The 21,588-nt window shown below is 43.9% G+C and overlaps 1 protein-coding gene across 1 annotated transcript in view; it reads left to right on the forward strand.

Moving 5' to 3' along the window:
- LOC142592671 (uncharacterized) overlaps positions 1-21,588 on the forward strand; it is a 473,797-nt gene that overhangs the window by 257,404 nt on the left and 194,805 nt on the right. The window contains exons 31-33 of the mRNA XM_075704237.1: positions 8,484-8,569; positions 19,671-19,753; positions 20,615-20,697. Of these exons, the coding sequence (XP_075560352.1) occupies positions 8,484-8,569; positions 19,671-19,753; positions 20,615-20,697 (252 nt within the window). The remainder of the gene's footprint in view (positions 1-8,483; positions 8,570-19,670; positions 19,754-20,614; positions 20,698-21,588) is intronic.

Consider the following 21,588-nt stretch of genomic DNA (forward strand, 5'->3'; position numbering starts at 1 on the left):
GAAAAACTCCCGATACAGCTTTCTATTGCTTAATACGAGCTACACAAGTGTACTTCCGAGCCTACAGGAAGCCCGCAAATGCACGCAAAATTCGAGCGCGATTGTTTACTAGAGCCTCGCCCTCCTGACTACACCACTGTTTTGACCTGCGCGGTGGTATTCACTGCTTCACGATTCCTTCGAAGTGCACTGTAACTGAAAACAAGCGCCGTTTCAACCTTCCGAAATCTGCAGTCCCAGCAACAAATAGTACGTTACCTATATACATAAAATGCCTCCTGTTTTTCTCGCGCTTTCGATATTTTTTTTCTCAACACGAGTTGCTTCAGAAAAATGACCACGTGGTGCTGGTGACTCAGAACATTGCTTCGTACTCGAAATAAAAATAAAACACTGTGCCCGGCATATTTTACCGAGGGTACCGGAAGGAAACAAGTAAATGCCTTGTATAACGCTTAAAAAATTCATAGTACCTTTTGCATACTGTCTTATTTGATGTACAATGCTTCCACCTGCATTTGCTGTATTCGTGGTTGAGGCCAAGCACGCGTCTTACTATTCCATAAAAACATCGTGATGTTTTTACGGAATTCCTCCCTGACGCTATGCGTTAGGGAGGAATTCGGTTATCTATTTGGAGCAATAATCATAACTATCAATCGCTCAAGCACTGATGTCATTGAAGCACATTTCACTTATCATATTTCTGAAATTATTTTATAGAATCTCAAAGATTTATTGTTACCTTGTCAATCACCGATTTCCACAACGTTTTGCAAAATCACCATCGGTGAAATACAACATTTGACCGTCACTTTAGCATACGCTAAAGACGATGAAGGCAAAAACCTTCATCTTGTTTCATCTTGTTTTCTCTCACGAAAGCTCGTGGGTTGGAGTGCCTTAATGAACTCTACGTAATTAACTTCGTATTCGTGAATTACGCCGAAATTAACACCAGAGTTAGTGGGTGCGACTTCCACCAATAGTCGAGCATTCGACATCCACGAAAGGGCGTGGTTTTGAGCGCCTTAATAATCCTATCTTAAGTGTGCCTTAAATAGGGTTCGACTCTCTCCCTTCACTATGTAGACTGGAATTCAACTTCGTGATTGTTCGCAAGAATTTTAGTACCATAATGCGCGACAACGGATTTTTCGACCCATGAGCCAGCTATCATTTTGCCTTTATAATTTACTGTATCTTTATGCATAAACGCACAGCTGCTTACGCTCAATAAATTGATACGCAGAAGGCCTGTACGTTATCAAAGCCCTTTAATGCGAAAAGCTGGCGTTTTGCGGCTGTGACATGACTGCAACAAGATTTCAAAACAAAACAACTTAACAACGAAGGCATGAATTCGAAGGGTGCCTCCGAGGGTCGGTAAATTTTCAATATCAGATATTTCGAATGACGTGATAGGCGTTTGTTTTTATTATTTCGAGGAACTTCCTTGTATTGTGGAAGAATTATCTGAAGAATTGGAAAAGTCGCGAACAGGTAACGCGGTCTGTGAAGAATCTGGCCGGTTCTTTGTAAAAGTGTCTGTAATAAAGAAAATTATTTTACTCAACAAAACCGTACTCTAGATGAAGGAACCCCACGCATTTAGTTATTGTCATTACCCATAGCCCGTGTCCAGTAAAGCCTTTCTTTACCGAAACTTGACCGGTCCTCGCAATGAGCTTACAAAAGTGACGTGCAGGTTCGTTTGTTTAAATTACTGAAATATAATTGCGAAATTGTATTCTAGGTTCTTCCGATGTGCGCGGATGTACGAGGAGCCTCACAATTTTCCGAAAGTGCTATTTTTGCGATAAACTCTATCGTCGTTCTACCATTAAAATATATATTGTCACAGACCTGGGGGTCCTGTCCTGGGGGTCAGAGTACATAGACGCGTACCCCGCACCTCCACCAGTTTGTCACAGACAAAGCCACAAAAGACTTCGGTCGACGCTAGAGATCTTTTATATCTATCGCTGTCCTGGCACCTTCGTCGTTCTCTTCTTCTCGGAGCCACCCAACGTGCCTAGCTTGTGGCACCGACTTGCACCGAGTGGCTGTCAGCTGTGTCGAGGTCGTGGCATTATGTAGTTAAAGACATAAATAATTTAGTGCCTATGTGTACAGATTACATGTTTCTTCCCAACTCCATTGCGTTCCCACAATTTTTAAGCGACTGTGGCTAACGTAAGCAGCAGATGAACAGACGGGAAGAAATGTACTGAAGATGTACTGAGATAAAGAAACCCAACGCATTTAGTTGCTCAATGTCGTTACCAATGGCCCGTATCTAGTAAAGTTCTTTTGTACGGAAAATTGACTCATCCTGGCAATCAGCTTATAAAAGTGACGTAGTGATTCTTCCGTTCATATCACTGACACATAATCAAGAAATCCTATTCGTGTTCCCATCCATTTCCAATTGTTGCGTTGTACTTGATACGCTATAATATGTACTCGATGAGCTTACTTTGAGCACCTATCTTTTATCACAATTTGGAATGTATTTTTCAAGAACATTCCAAATTGTGATAAAAGGTAGGTGCTCAAAGTAAGCTCATCGAGTACATATTATAGCGTATCAAGTACAACGCAACAATTGGAAATGAATGGGAACACTTAGGTATAACTTATTACAACGCCGCTGTTCATAGCTTAAAGCATGGGTACAAATGTGAGGCCTTTCGTGCACGTTAGAAACACCTGGAATAGGATTTTTTTATGTGTCAGTGATATGAACGGAAGAATCACTACGTCACTTTTATAAGCTGATTGCCAGGATGAGTCAATTTTCCGTACAAAAGATACGGGCCATCGGTAACGACATTGAGTAACTAAATGCGTTGGGTTTCTTTATCTCAGTACATCTTCAGTACATTTCTTCACGTCTTGTTCACCTGCTGCTTACGTTAGCCACAGTCGCTTAAAAAATGTGGAAACGCAATGGAGTTAAGAAGAAACATGTAATCTGTACACATAGGCACTAAATTAATTATGTATTTAACTACATATATATTTTAATGGTAGAACGACGATAGAGTTTATCGGCAAAATGTTCTTCCCGCAAAAAATATATTGTAAAGCAGATGACATGTACGTTATCAAAGCTCTTCAGCGTAAAACAGAAAACGAGAAGTAGCTTCTTGCGGCTTTTACATGACGGCAGCCCGATTTAACAATAAAATTTAAGACCCAAGGCATTCAATGGAAGGGTGCCTCCGAGTGTCAGACCATGTTAAGCATCAAGTACCTCCTATGACCTGATTACCGTTTTTCCATTTAGTTAGACTAGTGCGTTGTATTTAATTAATGTATCTGTGGAATTGGAAGAGTCGAGAACAGCCGTTCCAGTGAGTGAAGAATCTCGGCAGTGCTTTGCAACAGCGTTTTCAGTAAAGAAAAACGTTTCTATCTACAAAACATTACGTTTAGGAATGCATAACTGGTCATTTAGTTACACTCAAAGCTTGGTTACCGGCGGCGCGTCTTTGGTAACGTAGCCTTTGTATAAAAAAGGCTACGTTACCATTTTTAAGCGACTACATTTTTTAAGCGACTGTGGCTAACGTAAGCAGCAGATGAACAGACGTGAAGAAATGTACTGAAGATGTACTGAGATAAAGAAACCCAACGCATTTAGTTACTCAATGTCGTTACCGATGGCCCGTATCTAGTAAAGTTCTTTTGTACGGAAAATTGACTCATCCTGGCAATCAGCTTATAAAAGTGACGTAGTGATTCTTCCGTTCATATCACTGACACATAATCAAGAAATCCTATTCCAGGTGTTTCCAACGTGCACGAAAGGCCTCACATTTGTCCCGATGCTTTAAGCTATAAACAGCGGCGTTGTGATAGGTTATACATAAGTGTTCCCATCCTTTGCTGTTTGGAGTCAGTTGACGAAAGGTGCCTTATTTTGCTTTAAAAACACCGAAACGTAATCTAGAGATGGTATTACAGGTGCTTCGATGTGCGCGGTGGTATTCGAGCCATCTATATCGTCTGAAAGCGTGATTTTGTCGATAAAATCAAGCATCGCTTTATCAGTAAAATATTTCAGCCCACTAAACACATATAATAGTACGTGTGTGTATATTAAACTTGTTTTTTTTTCTCAACTTGCTTGCGCTCCTCTTTCAGACCAATGCGACAGCAGCGGTAAGCAGCGGATGTACTGATTAGACAATTCAATTTCAGTGTTCAGTTGTACGTGCTAGGCTACGGGTTAGGGAGCAATGCGTCTATAGATTTAGAGCAGGAATAGAAATAACTTTTAAGCACCGTATTCGCCAATTTTTCGGAGGACCTTGCTCATTTTTGAAAGTATTCATCGAGGTTTTCAAAGGTAAAACATCCATATCGTGTCAATCACGGATCATGCCGACGTTTTCAACATCACCGTCGGTTACAGACAACGTTCCCATTGACAAATGGTAATAGTGGTAATATATCAACGCGCACTTATCGACGCCATTGACGTTATCAGATGACGGCAGCATGATTTAAGAACAGAAAAATTTAACAACGAAAACATACAATTCACGAGGTGCCTCCAAGTGTCAGTCCATTTCTATATCACAAGTCTTGGAGTTACCCGATTGCAGTTTTATTTTTTGTCTACGTGAATTTATTGCTGAAGTATAACCTGGAGAATTAGCTTCTGTGGCGGTCAGTCAAGAACTCGGCCAGTTACCTTGCAAAAGCGTCTTCATTAAAGAAAAATTACTTGCTCCACAGAAACATACTGTAGATGGACCAATTAAGCGCTTTTAGTTAGACAACGTACCCACACCACGTGCGTGGTAAAGCCTCTTAAATCTTTTTGTGCGCAAACAGGGACGAAGAATAGGAGCAACACAAGGACGAGTGCTCGTCCTTGTATTTCTCCTATTGTTCGTCCCTGTTTGTTTACGCACAAAAAGTTTTAAGGTGAATCTGTTGCAACTGGGCCGACTCGCAGTTATGCTTTGGTAAAGCCTTTTTTTACAGAAATGGGACTCGTCCAGCTAGTCAGCTTACAAAGGTCACGTGTTGAGTTTTACATTTAGATCGCTGAAATGTAATTGAGAAATTCATTGTAGGACTCACGATTGTTCGAATGTGCTAGTTCCCTGGTAAACTACATCGTCGTTTTACCATTTCAGTATATGTACTCAAACACAAAAATATCGCAATAAGTATGTGTATAAATGACTTGTCACTTTCCGTTCCTTTTTCAGACCACTGTCCGGAATGTAAGCAGCACATGTACTGATTAGACAACTTCATATGCAATGCTTTCGTTTACATCCGCGTTTGTGTACCGTTATACTTGCTGTACTATGTGTTATGGAGCAATTAGTTTATCTCTTTACAGGATTAATACATAATATTACTATTAAGTGGCAGATGAGCTTAATTGAGTACCTTGCTTTTATTTGAAGGTGGAACATATTTTTGAAGCATAGAAAACGTTTATTATCGTGTGAATATATTTTTGGTCAGATGGCCTTTACTTCATCAAGGGATCTGAGCACGAGAGAAGTCTGCTTCTTGCGGCCGTGAGATGAAGGCAGCACGATTTCACAACAAAATAAACAACAAAGGCACTTAATTGAAAGGATTCGAAAAAATACCAGACCATTTTAAATGTAATATACCTCGACCTACGTGATTAGTCTTCTTTATTTCGACAAGCTGCACTGCATACCCTTGCCGAAATAAAGTCGGAGGAATTGTAGAAGTCAGGAACTGCTATTCAGGTCGGTCGAGAATTTAGCCAGGTGTTTGTAAAATCGTCTTCAGTAAAAAAAAACGTTTCTACCTAGAAAACGTACGTAAATGTCCATTTAGTGTCTGGTAACGAAGCATTTGTATACAGAAGCATAGGTGCTCTTAGGAGTCAGTTGACAAAATTTGCCTGAGGATATTTGCGCTTAAATGACTGTAATGTAATGGAGAGATCACATTCCAGATGCTTCAGACGGGCGCGGTGGTATCTGAAGCCTCACGAACGTCTGAAAGTGCTATATTTCTGAAAAAAAGAAGCATCCTATATTTCTGAAAAAAAGAAGCATCCCTTAACGTTTTAAATAATCGTAGTCCTCGCTGGAAAAATCACTGAGTATGCGTGCAATAAACTTGTTTCGTTTCGATTACTTTGCGGTCCTTCCAGATGGAGGGCACCAGATGTATTGACCAGCTAACCTAAATTCCTTTTGCTATGTTAGCGTTTCAATCTGTTTCCAACTGTTACTCTGTACATGGAGCGCTATGCATTAGAGAGGAATTCAGTAATATAATTAGAGCACTAATTCACCATATAACATTTAGGCACAAGACTGGATAAGTTTTATAGAACAGCTTTCTCTCATGTCATTGTAAAGCTGTAGAATTTAAAAGTATTGTCGTCCTGAACTTGACTGATGTTGCCAACTTTTTCTACGATCGCCATCGGCGAAAGACGACATTCTGATTCAGAAGAACATGTTGTGTGGTAGTGCATAAGCGCACAGTTTCTTACGCTCAATATATCGTTACGCAGAAAACCTGTGCGTCAGCAAAGCCCTTTACTCTGAAAATCTGTAGTCTTGAAACTGTAGGATTACGCCCGCTCGATTTCGCAACGACACGGTTTACCAACGAAAGCACGCGATTCAAATGGTGCCCCAAATGTCAGTCCCTTTTAAATATGAAATACAGTCGACCCTCAATATTGTCACGTATATATTGTCACGGTGAATAAGCGTCGTCCCACTGCGGGTGACACTATCACTGCTACCACATGGGGCGCAGCGACCGCGAAAGCATGGCCGGCTTCGTTTCGTACTGCCAATGTGAAGACATCGCCGACACGGCATGAAGCATGTCCATTGTCGGCTACTTTTAAATACAGCAAGTTTTGTTTTAATTTGGATTTATCGAGTTCGTGATATTCGGAAAATTTTGCGGCCCCTTCCGTATAAGAAGAATCCATCGGCGACAGTGCTTATTTGCATAAATTTTAATTCCGACTAAATTTTGCTTTACCGAAGCAATTGTCTAATTTTACTGCCTTTGTTTTAACGAGGTTCAACTGTACTAAAATAAATGTATGGTACAATTGCATAGAACAATCTTTTTGCAGACTACGTTCTCATTGTTTGAAGATGGCAGGACTTCGTGCCACCAAATGTCGCATGCAGCCGCTGGATGCAACATTTGGTGCCACGATATTGTAATGTTGGCAAAATGCGTATCAATAATCACTTGGGATTTCCCTGGAAGTGCAGGTAAAGACGTTAATACTACAGTGCATACTGACGAAAAAACTGCCACATCGTGTGGCATATATGCCTGAAGATATCGCAAAGCACTTCGTTTGACAACATCAACCCCAAATCGTGCATACATATCATGTATAGGCGGTGAGCTTATACACGCCTCTGCAAATCTCGTATAGGTTCAGCTTCTCGTACTTTATGTGCCAGCTCACAACGATGACGTAGTGTCGTGGAGCGGAGCGGAAATACGGGCGGAAAGAAGCGGAGTGGACAGGACAGACGCCCACTTACAATTGAAGTTTAATGAAAGTTCTTTCAGGGAGCGGACGGCCACACATGCGCACTCAAACGGCGGATACAAAGCTGGATCCAAAGCTCATGCATATTCGCGTGCAATAATTGTGAAAAACGCTGTCGCCCAAGGACACACCTAACTACTATATCTGTCAAGGCAACTGACTGGACACTGACACACGTGGCAGATTGTGCGTATATCCGGCCAGCCTCAATAATTTCTCTTGCCAATCTGTCATTAGACACGTTTAAAATGGTTGCGTTTCTAGACAGCGCAGTGCGACCGCAATATCTGATGTGTGCAGGTAGGTGCATACCACCTGCCTGCACTTCCTGTACTGCTTGTTAACGACTCGCGTATTAAAAACAATTGGAGGACGCTTAAGCTTGGCCTTTAAGAGTGGAACGCGATAGCATTCAAAGATCCCTGACAGCTTCTCACGCAATTAGTTGTAAGTGAGCGTCTGTCCTGGCCACACCGTTTCTTCCCGCCCGTATTTCCGCGCAACGACGCTGCATGATGCACCAACTGGCGCAACACTCTACGCTTCTGGATAATCATGGCATTCGGCATCGACACATACGTTGAAGTCAGGAGCACAGCCACAACTTTTCAGTGCAAACGACGCTTGGTATTTGCACTGCATTCTACCAGCCGCGCCCATGACACGTCAGAAACTATAACTTACAGCAGTGTAAAAACGGAAGCGCGATAACGTTCCGGATCAAAAACTAATAACTGTATTACGCGATTCGAACACGTATCAAACTGTTTATTGATTCGTTTATCTGAAGTCATGTGGTCCAAGAGCCCCCACCAAAGAGCTGGATGTAGAATTCATGGGCGTGCAAATAAGATAATGCATTTTCTGGCACAATTGTCCGAGCGACGTGTTGTCACGATTGTTTATTTGAATTATCTAACTGCCTATGCAGGAACAGGTCTGGACTCGGAACTCGTTATCGACATGCGTCCTCTACGCACTTTTTGGTCCATTAATTAGTTATCTACGCCGAAGTTGGTAAGTATCTCAGTCGAATCCCTCAGTGGCTCAACAAGCATACTAACAGGCCTTTAGTATAGATCGTGCAAACATGCTTGTTTTCTCAAGAGGCTGCTTCCGCAAACAAAAATTCGCAGTTTCGCGTGAAAGGAAGTCCGAGCACCGAGTGCGATAGCAAATTAGTAGATAGCTATACGATATATACTTGCATGCAATGTATACTAGCAAAAATTAACAACCACGGGGTCATACGCGCACAAGCAAATGTGAACACATCTCTCTGAATGAGCGCGGCAACTCGCTTCAAAACGCCGAAGTGAGAAAGCGTCGCCGCAGCAACGCAGGAATTGGCCTTCGAGCTGCCTCTCGCTTCAACGCGAACTACGCGCGCAAGAGGCAGCGCACACGAAGCAGTGAGCACAGCGCGGCCACGCCCGACTGCAGCGCCAAACGCAGCAGCCGCCGCAGTAGAAGCGGTAGAAGGCCCCCCTTGCTCCTCTCCCCCTGGTACATTGAGCGCGACGGAAGACCACGCATTATCTTAACGTTAACTCATGTTAACTCATGAACTGGTCCACAACCGCGCCTGAAACGACGCGGAACGTAGTAGCGGCGGTAGACTGGGGCTCAGCTCGCGCATGCACCGTTAGCTCGATGCAGCAGTGGCGCCGCAGCCGCAGCGAGAAGGGGGCTCGCGCCTGTCCAGATAGCTCGTTCCGGGATCCTGTAACTCTCTGATAATCAAGACACGTAAATTATAGCATCGTTAATAATGCTCATCCACACAGACAATTTTTTCAGTGATGTGGGACGTAGACGCAATCTGAGCGAATTGTCGCTGTTTTCTTGAACTATTGCGAGTATGAATCTGAGGGGAGCGCCTCACAGATTCACGAGAACCAAGGGGAGGGGGGCGCAGGCGGCGCCTAACTTCCGACAGAATATCTGGTTACACCTGCGACAGCTCTCATAAAAAATGAAAAGGCAACAACAGACAGACAGATGTAGCGCCACACCAGAGCCGGCCAGCTGGGAGTCCTAGAATCTGCGAGGGCGGCGAACTTGGCGCGACGAAAGCGGAGGCAGAGGTGGCTTCAACCGAGGAACGCATTTCATCTGTAGCAGCAACTTCCTGTACTGTCTGTCAACAACTGACGTTTAAAAAACAGCCATTTCGTCTTCCCGAAGAATGTAGTTGAAGTCACTCATGCAAAGCCTGGATAAATTAGGTACACCCCGCACACTGGAAATTGCACTCGGTGCCTCATTCGCACCACAGTTGGCTAAGTTTTGTCTTGTTCGAACCAATTACGCGTGACGTTCCTGGAGCGCCCCCAGCCTGCTAAAACTGTAATACTGGAATAGGAGTACAAGCAGTGTCGAGGGTTCTATAACGTCGGCGGATGGCGATGACGTCAGCGTCAGCAGGCTGCTGCAAGGGACGGACGCAGTGCGTACTCAATGGTTTTCTGCAATGGACACGATACATATAACGTGAACAGAATTGACGTAAGCAAACGAAAATGCTCGAACCACTGTTAAGCGATTAAAGCGACGATGTCTTCCTGAGCAGGTTGGGCATGAGGGCAGGGCGCGTCGTTGCCCACGCCATTCCATCGTGGCACCACTCGCGAGAGTTGGAGGCGCGTCAGACTGCTTAAAGTGTTTAGTCTGCACATATCAAATGGAAGGCGCTATATATCTAGACAGCACTACTTTCTAAATTAGCACACTATCACCTCACGAGATGGGCTAGTTGCACAATACCAGACAAAGAATACAAAAAAGGGGGAGGGGTCAACTCGCGAAGAATTGTTTTTAAATATATGCATGTCATGGTGAGTGAGCACATGACAACATTGCATAGGATTGTGCCCAGACACATTGCAACAGACAATGGCTCAGAGAGAGGCAAGCACAGATGCCGTAGGGGAGCGACGACCACACAAGTGCCATATTGAGAGAAGACAGGAAGTTGGAGGTGCAAAGTGATCAAGTGGGTTTGAAGACAGTTGCCCAAAGCTTTGGAACGCGGAACATTCCTTGCACCACCGCTGTCCAGAACCGCAATATTTCGCGCAAGGCACGAGAAGTGTGCACCATGCAGCCAAAAGCTACTGCGTTTGGCTGTCATCACGGAGGAGCAGCGTTTAAGCCACGACACACAAGAGACCGCGCGTTTTTCGGGCGTTAGAATTCTGCATTAGTCCTAGAGTGTGTCCCAGATAACCGCTGCGTAGGCATTCAAAAATCCTTCACTATGTGCGGTTATCAGGCTTCTCGGATGGTTAGTCCTCTTTGGTCGACAAGATAGGCTTTGTATATTAACTACATGAGGCAAATAAAATATACTATTTAGTAGCTTTTTTTTGTTTATGACGTGGCTGCCAATCGGAAAGCTACTGTCCTCCTATATTATGCCAAGCGTGCAGTCGATAATAGTGCGCCGTTTCATGAGGAATTATGTTTCTGCTCGCGAAATCCGAAAAGTGACATGCGAGTACGCACCTGTGCCTCCCGTCAATGGGGCAGCGATTTCGAGGGAACGTTGCTGGTCGTTGCATGACACTGTAACCCTCTGAACTTTCCCTAGGAAGCGATAGTAGCGCGGACAACGCAGCACGAAATAAGAGGGAACGAACAATAAGGTGGAATTTTCACGAGCCATAAACGTATGGGCACATCAACTGCAGCTAGCGGCCAATGAACTAGACACGACGACTGATGCTCGCACCAGCGTATGCGAACTTCGTCTCAGCACCATAACCCCGGCAACTCGCGTCTGGTGCCTTTCACGTCTGCTCGCACGGTCACGGACATGCAAGATAAGCGACAGCCTTGCTCTGTGAATCCTGTGCCGCTGATAGGTGCTCTCTGGATTCTGCGCCCACCCTAATCGCTTCAATCACAAAGCCAGGAGATCAATCAGTTTGCGGCTAATCAATTTCATTAGTTTTGCATAAAAGCCACCTCTTAAGACTCACGTGACCGCCCTGCGAGTGCCGCGTAACATGACCAGCCCCCCACTTCCACGTGACAACTTACCGGCTCCAAAGTTTAAGCACTTTCTAACTTCCTTGACGGATATTTCGTCCTATTGCAGTGTTTAACCTGTGTTTACGTAAACCAGTTGTTACTCGACAGTATCAGCATCTTCAAGTTACCACCCGCCATAAGGACGTTGTAAAGACGGCGTAAATTGTGTGCACCGCTGTAGGTGCTTTCAAATGCATCAGTGAACTCACTTGGGTAGCGTTTTGTTATGCCTGCGAATATTGCATGCATTTATCACAACATTCTCTAAACCCCGTATTGAGAAATGCCTCTTAATTTGAAGCCCATGCTTGACTTGATACAAATAACGCCTAGTGTAAACGCGGCCAAGAAGCTCAACGCGTTTCCTTTGGTGCGTTCACGACAGGCGTCATTTAAATCAAGTCATGCGTCGGTTTCAAGTTCATATGCATGTCTGAATACGGGGGTAAGACTCCCCATATTCGTTAAAACTTGTATTTCACCTCAGTTCCCGCAATTGCGCTTGAATTGTATATCTTCATACCTTGGGCTTTCGATCGCGTATTTAAGCAAGTGCTGAACAACACCTATGTTCATTATAGCCCCCCCCCCTCCCACGTGCTGATAATATGTGGACTCGGTTCTATAGGACAAAGTGTGCTTGAATTGAAGCACACTTGGCTCTAATAGGCGCGACATGATTGTATTTAGTACAAACGATTGTGGACGATCTTTACAAGCCTCCATCGAATCTGTGCCATGTGCAACTTCATAATGTAGACGCAAGAAACATTTATTGTGCTCTATATAAATGCCCGCTTCAGGCATTTGAATTGAACGCAGTGCTTCAATTGAAGAAAGCAGCCTATCTCATTAATTCTGTGTGGTTATATATTTTGGTAAAGTTGGTTACCCCAGTGAACTACCTGTTTTTTTATTTTTTTGGCCAACTCGGTAACATCTACCACAATTTTGTTTCTAGAATTAGGTTACTCGAAGAGGCGGATGTTCCAAGAATGGAGTGGTGCAGAAGATCTAATTTCAGAGAATTTAGTGGATGACACCACTTGCGAGTCCTTGATGCAACAAAATAAATTGGCGCTGCTGTGACATTTGTTTTCAGTGCAAGAAACGGCAGTTTTTACAAAAAAAAAAAGAAATGGAACGGGCTAATAGTGCACTTTGACCCCATTCAAGTTCGATGGCGCGTGGTTCGAAATGTCTGCCAGCAACATGGTTAATATTTACTTGTTAGTTTTTATCCTTGAGGGCTCACCTGCTATAAATTGTAATTGCACTACGTACCATAATGTAACTTCTAAATAAACTTGATTAAGAAATTTCGGTAACTAGTAGAATGTGCACTTTAATTTCTTCTGGAAGTAACGTCATCTCGTCCATCCGGTTTATGGTTCAAAATAGCACCATCGGCCATAGGCGATCCTAATATATACACTATGTAAACAAAAACGCTCTATATTACACTGTCAGCTGCCATGGACAGTGTACAATGTACATCAGGTAGCTCTTGCGAATACGGTGCAAAACGTTATCTTCTTCCTACCAAAAATATTTTCTCTATTCTTACAGCAGCGAACAGGCGCACAAGAGCGCATAGCGCTGCTTGTCGCCGTCTTGACGCTACGTTGTGGTAAGTACACACAATTGCACAACGTCAGTTTCACGAGCGGCCTTCAAATGTTGATCACCATATACATAGGATTTGCAACGGACGTTTTCTTCGGGGGTCACGCACGCTATTAAAATCTGAGATACCAGCAATGAACTAATAACGATCACAACAGCGTTAGCATTTATGTGGACGTTCTTGCACTTCTTGGAGGCTGACCGTTTTTGCTCAGTCAGGGTTGCCTCCGTTTTCCATCTCGTGTTCTCGAAAACTCGCGATTAGAAACCGTTTTCAGCTCGGGCATGGTACTCGAACGTTGAAATCATGACGCATAACTTGCACCTAATAGCCAGTTATATCATGACTCCTGGTTATTGTATCTCATATCTTCTGTTTGTGAAAGTGTAGACACTCCGCCGTGATTGCTCAGTGGCTATGTTATTGTTAAACTCGTGACGCATATCGTCTTGCTGCGCCAACCAGCCAACATACAAGCAGAGTGCGGAAAGGATAGCAACATATAGGCCTATGATCAGTGGTTTCCCACACAAAAGCAACTTCAACGAGCTTCGTTGCTGTCTTACCCCTGCTATTAAATTTGCTAAACAAAGTGTTCGTACTTCTCCAACAATGCGAACGTTCTTTAACGTGCTTTTTACAAGCTACAGCGGCCGAATTGACTGTAGTGCACCAAGTGGATAGGATTAACATCTTTTGGTGTCGGTTTTTGGCACGCGCGTTTTTAATGCTAGCTAGAGAGCGTTGGGCTGGCTGCTCTAATAGGCGCGGCATTTTTTTTTCGCTTTTGCTGCTCCATTGCGTGCGTCTTAGAATTGAATTTGTTTAATACAAACGATTGTGAACGATCTTTACAAGCCACCATCGAATCTGTGCCACGTGCAATTTCATAAAAGTATAGACGCAAGAAGCATTTATTGTGCTCTATATAAATGCTCGCTTCAGGCTTTTGTGCGTTCATGCAACGTTGTGGCACCAGGTAAGCAGCAGTAGTTCTTGTAGGAAGCTCCACCGGGCATCAACTGAAAAAAATTACAAGCATATGTCATTTTGGTGTTAAGACCTCATAAGAATACCTCGTGTAGAGGCGAAGCGTGCGAAAGTGGTGAATGGACGCCATTACTAACCAAAGCAATTCGCTTCTGCGTACACATGGCGTAGAAAATACCCACTCATCCCAAGCAATGTCATAATATATGAAAACATGATTTGCCAGCATTCCCCATTCCCGGTCACTATTTCATGCACTTAGGAGCACAAATACAACAGGCGACTGCGCATTTGGAACGCGAATTGGCTTCAGCGTATGCGATGGTAAGCTACATAGAAGGGGTCAGAGCGCAGGCTCTCAGCCAGGCCATGCTGGACGCTGGCACAAACCGTTCTACTCGCACTGAAGGCAAATGCGTGGGTGCAAAGCCTGTTTTCGGTTGTTCAGAAGACAGAATTTCCGACTTCTTGCGTTTCTTTTGTATCTCCTCGGCGTTATCTTTTGCGCGTTCTGCTAGCGCAAGCAACGCACTCCAGTATTATCAATCATAGCAATCGCTCGTCACGTTTTTGCAAGCGTGAGTACGGAAAGAAGGTATATGGCTGTTGCGGGGCCACAAAAAGCGTCACAAAGTTGACCCACTGAGATTCAGTACGCGCCAACCACGACCGAACTGCTCTTCGCTAACTGCGTCACAAGACTCGGTTTGTCGCAGAGTCAAACGTTTCTCACATTGCCGTAATAGTGCAGTGCGTCGTGTCGAAGTGCACAAGGAACGCACGAATACGCTGGGAGCCCAACAAACAGGCTACGTCCAAAACAAACGGGTCGCCGAGCTAGCGAACTTCACATGCGCAGCCGGCCTCACTCGCTTCGGTTGCGTGTCTGGCGCATGACGCATGTGAATGGCACGTATTGCGTGCCGCTAGCTTGTTGCTAGGCAACGCAAGCAAAATAGGTCGCGAAGTATAAGCTCATCTATACCAAAACTTTTTAGTTTTACGGGAAAATTTTTTGAAAAAAGTAAAACGTTGTCTAAGCACATTTCACGTTCTTTCTTGTTGCCGATGCTTGCGTCAGATAGTGGACGGGATTAACACCAGGCGTGACGTGTTTCCGGTTGCCAGTTTTTTCCGAGTTTCCCCTCTTGTTAAATTCCTTTCGCTGTCGACGACAGAAGGCACGTCGGTTACCATCGCGTCTGCGCATCAAATATTTGATGTCTTCGAGCCTGCAGAATATGATCTTATTAATCCACATCACACTAGTACTAACAGTGCAACCATATTGTATATATAATCATACATAGACGAACCGTTTTTGCGGGGGCCAGTGATGTAAAACAATCAACGATATGGATCAAGAACTCATGTATAATCCGGTGCGCAAACACGAACATGGCGCAAAATAATGAATGTAAATGCCTCTTCAGAGTTAACCTCACTGCCAGTGTTCGTGTTGCCCACACGAACACTGTCGTCGACACCAATTAATTGAAGGTTTCCGCACAGAGACACATTTTCGTGGCCTCTAGTGCAGGCACCCGTTCAACCCAACCAGACTCCTGGTTATTGTATCTCATCTCTTCTGTTTGTGATAATATACACACTCCACCGTGGTTGCTCAGTGGCTATGGTGTTGGGCTGCAGAACACGAGGTCGCATGATCAAATCCTGGCCATGGCAGCCGCATTACGACAGGGCAAAATTCCAAAACACCCGTGTACCTAGATTTAGTAGCACGTTAAAGTAACCCAGGGGATCGAAATCTCCGGAGTCCTCCACTACGGCGTGCCTCATAATCGGAAAGTGGTTTTGGTACCTAAAACCACATAATTTAACTTTTTTTAAATGTAGACAAGCATGATTGCGACGACCGTCAGTTGAAGCGAATAGCATACGTGTTTCATCCCATCAAGCACGAAATTATTATAGAAAAAAAATAACGAATACGGAATAAGATCTGCCTTTGCGGAATTTCTCTAGGAAATGATGCATTTGCTAAATGAGTGAACCATTCCGCCGTAGTCCGCATTCACTTTGACAACCAGTATGACCACCTTGGCCGCTATCTTGTACACGTTCGAAAGCCGACGTTCGATTTCGCCTCACGTGATTGAAGTAGATTGGCCTAGGCCGCGATATCGGCGCAGCCTGGACAATCGCGTCACGGCGAAATCGAACGTCGGATTTTCGAACGTGTACAAGATAGCGGCCCCGCTGTTATTTAACGTGCACCTAATAAACACTGGAATTTTTTTATAATTTCACCCGAATATAAATTCGTCAACTATGTTAGGGATGGATCCAGCAACGTCCAGGAAAGCAGCGGGCGCCATATACAATAAGCTACCGCGATGGCTTCCTAAGCCTTTTGTATGACGATATATTTCTACGTTCGGTATTTCGCAAGCAGTAATTTTTATAAGAAAAAAAAAACTAAATGCCGATTTGAGCAGGTAATTTGTATGGGAAATCTTTTCTAAACGTCCCTAAGAAAGGCTATGTGTTTTTTTTTCTTTTAGAAACATTGTAGTACCATTGCACAGTCTATCTGCGGTTGTCCAAGTCAAAGCCATGACGGCGCGTATATGTCTGTAAAGAAAGTCCACTTCCTCCACGTTCCATTGTCAGTAAATGGTGTGAAGCGAGAGAGAAAGTAGGAGTTTCCTGGTTTAGAGATCTTTAATATGGTGTAATGTAATTTTTTAAATGTGGTCGTTTATTTATTCAAGCACTGCAGTTTTCTACCCGTTCAGTTCGAGTAGTTTTATATTTTATGATATAGTTTTGTGGTGGGAGCCTAATGGGCTGCTCGGCTAACGCCTATTGCAGCCAAATCCAAACGTGTTGCATTAACCTGCTGTAGCTTGGCGAAAGTATGTTTGACGAAAATAACAGACAACGGATACTTGATCCTCTAAAGGCGGGCCGAGAGGCTAGAGTTTAAGGCGAAGGGAAATGAATTTGCTTTAACTAAGCATGAGATCAATGAGCTAAACTAGGAGGGGGGGGGTATTCTGCAACATTCCACCTATTGCACATTTCATCATAACACATTTTATCAAAACAGAGGAGATTGAGTACTTGCTTCAGTTCAAGAAAATCAGGAATGAGTTAGGATCCGACATGAAGCGTGCACGCATAAACCACTATGGAAAGAGGTTTGCAAGTATTATGAATAACACTGCAGTTTTTTAATACACTGAATGATCTTTTGAAAAGACCGAATGGAAATACTATTTTTGAACTTTAATAGATGCGAAATATTGCTTTGGCCCATTTCTTGGTGATATCTTCAGCGATCATTTTCTGAGATCAGGGGCTTTTGAAACCTCTAGTACCCCTAGTAGCTAGAAGTTGTATGTCACAAATCGAATTAAGGAATCAAGTTTATTTTGGCTCCCACGGATAAATCGGTGATAAAGTTATTAATGATAAACCTGCAGAACAGTTGTGCTGCTGGCATTGATAGCATAAATTCAGGGACAATAATAGGGCTTGCACAGTCAATTAGTTCCCAATTTTCACATTTATTGAACTTGTTTTTATGCACTGGAGTATTTGCCGATATCTAGAGATAGCTCGAGTTATGGTTTTTCTGCTCGCGAAATGCGAAAAGTGGGATGCGAGAACGTACCTTTGCGTCGCGACAGCTGGGAAACCACGCTTATTGCATGACACAGTAACCGTCTGATCTTTGCCTAGAATGCGATAGCCGCGCGGACATTGGAGCTCGCAATATCGGAAACACGGAGGTGGGATTCGCACCTGCAACTGACATAGCGTCCACAAGCGACTGTGACTTGCGACCAAAGACCCACTCATGGCGACCGATGTTGACACCAGTGAACGCTAACTGCCCACTGCCGCATTGAAATACCAGTATATGCCGATTGCTGCCTTTCACGCCTGCTCGCGCAGACACGGACTGGATAATAGGCGTCAGTCCTGTTTTCTGGACACGGCGCCGCTGATTGGTACAGAAAGTTTGCGGCTCAAATTAATTCTATCACAAAGCCGATGAATCGGTCAGCTAGCGGCTAATAAAATTTGTTACTTTCCGCCAAAGCGACCTCGTGGGAATCGCGTGACCGCCGGTGTGAATGTCGCGTGACATAGTCAGCTTACCACTCACTAGCAGGCGACATCTTACTGGTTCCAAAGTTTACGTACTTTATAACCTCCGTGGCTGAGAATCCATTAGGTAAGCCAATTACTCGACAGTATCAGCATCTACAAGTTATTATCTACTATAAGGTGGTTGTATCTATCTTTTGACCCGTTATTCAAAGCCGCTTTAGATGCTTCCAACAGCATCAGTGAACTGACATAAGTTGCGTCTTCATAGTGCTGCTAATCTTACTTGCATCTATTCACTAATTCGTGTAATGTTCTCTAAGACATCCTTTTTTGTCCGGATGTGCATTTCACTCGAGTTTCCGCAACTTCTCTTGAATTGTTGCATATCGTCATACCTTTAGCCTTCTCTCGTGTATTTGAGCTAGCGCTGAAAACGGCTTTCCTTCCATAAAACGTGGTTTGTCCAGGGTTTACGTGCTTATCCAGACTCTTATCAATATTCTGTATAGTTTCTAGCAGCGTGCTAACAATTAGATCTAAGGATTCGCTTGAATAGAACCAAGTTTGCCATTTGCTCGCGTTACTTGCATTGAAAAAGCGCCCAGCTTGCGTTATATCCATATGTTTATTAATTTTGATAACGCTGGTTAACAGAGTGAACCATTTGTGCTTCTAGCTTTCGGCGACCATGGTAAAACGTTCCACAGCAACACCGGATTGTTACTATCGTTGTTGTAGAAATGAATTTAGTGCCCCCCCCCCCCCCTGGTAGCGGAATTCTATATCTTGAGCTAGATTACTGAGGGGCGGAGGTTACTCAGGCGTCGAAGTTAGCTGTGAAATCGATATCAGTATGGGAATAAATATCGAAACTGCAGTAATGAATTTTCAACTGATTAGTTTACCGTCGAATTACGGCAAGTCACAAGTTGTTGCCTCAGAGCTCGCAAGGCGTAGCCATTTCAAGGAATATTGTGGATTACACAATTTAAGCGCGCTCTTCATGAGAGAAAATAAAATGGCGTTGCTGTAACTTTAGTGCTTCAGTGCAAGAAAGCGTATTTTTATAGAAAGTGGAGGTGGGACACGCGAAAATTTCAGGGCCTGTATTTCTAAACTGGTGCCAGTACAATTGGTTTTCTGTCGATATACCATGGGGAATGCCGTCTACAAATTGTAATTGCAATACGTTCGACAATAAAACTTGTAAAAAAATTCATTACAACATTTCGGTAATTCTTAGAGTAAGTGTTTTAAAGCGTAAAAGTAATGTTTGCTTGATCCGTCCGGTTCATGGCTTACAGTGGTTACAGTTACAGTGTTCATGGCTCCTTACAGTGGCAGCAAGTTCTAGAACGTTCCTTCTCCGTCTTTGTTTTCAAGGGTTGTGCGGCTTGGTGCAAGGAGAGCTTGCACCACTGCCCTTGCCATCGCTCTGGCTGTTGCCGTCAGGACACCACGAGCCGGTAAGTACACACAATTACCCAACGTCGTAAGTTGCATGAAGGGTCCTCAAATCTTAATCATCACCGTACACATGTGGCATGTAGAAGCCGATTTTTTGAGGGATCAGGCGCACTTAAATAACATCTAGGATACCAGCAACGCAGGAATACTAATAACAGCGCCAGAATTGAACCGAAGACCGTGCGGTTGATCCGTCCGGTTCACGGCTTGAAATAGTGCTATCTGCCATAGTCCATAGGCCATAGGTCCGTGACATGCGCTGCGAGCTGTGGCCCTGCTTCGCCATTCACCTCGTATGCTCAGGTTCCGGCTATGCAACCAGCGTTCGTTCGGACAGCGTCTCCTGCTCCTGCTACTGCCCCCAATCATTTGGCGACTCTACCACCCCGTCCGCCTGCCGCAGCATTTTACACTACCCAGCACCTACGGTTTATTTCACAGGTCGCGCGCTGAAGACGATGACGCTGGCGCCATGATGATGAATATATACAGATGAAAAGATGAAGGGGTAAAATAATGCTCACACAATATTCACCATAGAAAAAAGAAGGCTGCATGTTGACAAGACTCAGCTGCCATATGGCAAGTAGTGTGATGGGCACACTACAGATCCGGGAGCTCTTGAAATAAGATGGAAAAAAAATTCTTCAAACCAAAAATATTTTCTCCGCACTTACTGTTGCGAAAATCGCGGCATGTTACAAAGAATACACTAAGCTACACGCCCAAAAGGTATGTGACGTTAGCATGTATCACGCAGTATGCTCTGGCTATGCTAACTTTTTTCCTAAGAGTCAACCGACTAATCCTTACAGAGGCAGCAGGTTGTACAACGTTCCTTCTCCGTCTTTGTTTTCAAGGGTTGTGCGACTTGGTGCAAGGAGAGCTTGCACCACTGCCCTTGCCATCACTCGGGTTGTTGCCGTTAGGACACCACGAGCCGGTAAGCACACACAATTACGCAGTGTCTAGGATTCATGAAGGTTCCTCAAATCTTCATCACCGTATACATGTGGTATGTAGACAATTTTTTGAGAGATCAGGCGCACGTAAATAACATCTGGGATACCCGCAACGCAGGGATACTACTGACAACGGCGCCAGAATCGAACCGAAGACTTCACTGCGCGTCTTGAACGCTGACCTTTTCTCACTTCGGTTTGCCTCACTCTTTCGTAGCTGGTGTTCTCTCCAGCCCACGAAGAAGGGCAGTTGTCAGCTGACAGTTGTTCCACGCATGGCAGGGGTAACAAGATTTGATTCAAGATTTAACTTATGGTGCATATTGTTTTACGACAACCGGCCAACATGGCAGCAGAGTGCGGACAAGAGATGGAGAATGAGCGCCTGCGTTCAGTGGTTGCCCACACGAAACCAACTTCAAGGAGGGTGTTCCTCTAAAGAAGGCATGCGATTGTGGACTTGATTCATTATGTACTGATTGATTTATTGACATTGATTTATTAAATGTCTAATACTATTATCTTGTCAATTACCGAGCATATAAATGTCGTGGAAAATCGCCGTCGCTGAATGATAAGTTTCTTACGAAGAAGACCCAAAATGCAAGAATCTGGCTTGTGGCGTCTTTAAAAAAATAAAACAGTTTAACAACAAAGGCACGCAATTAGAGGCTGCCTCGAAAATTCAGTATTTTTTAAATGTCAGGTAGCTTGAACTGTCCGATTAGACTTTCTTTTAATCATTTCTGCTGCATGCATTGTATTGTATTGTTAAAATAGTATCTTAAGGATTGTAAAAGTCGACAAGAGTTATTATGGTCAGCCAAGTATCTCGCCAGTTCTTTGCAAAATTTTTTCAATAAAGAAAAATG

The sequence above is a fragment of the Dermacentor variabilis genome, chromosome 9 (assembly GCF_050947875.1).
Source record: "Dermacentor variabilis isolate Ectoservices chromosome 9, ASM5094787v1, whole genome shotgun sequence".
Taxonomy (NCBI): Eukaryota; Metazoa; Arthropoda; class Arachnida; order Ixodida; family Ixodidae; genus Dermacentor; species Dermacentor variabilis.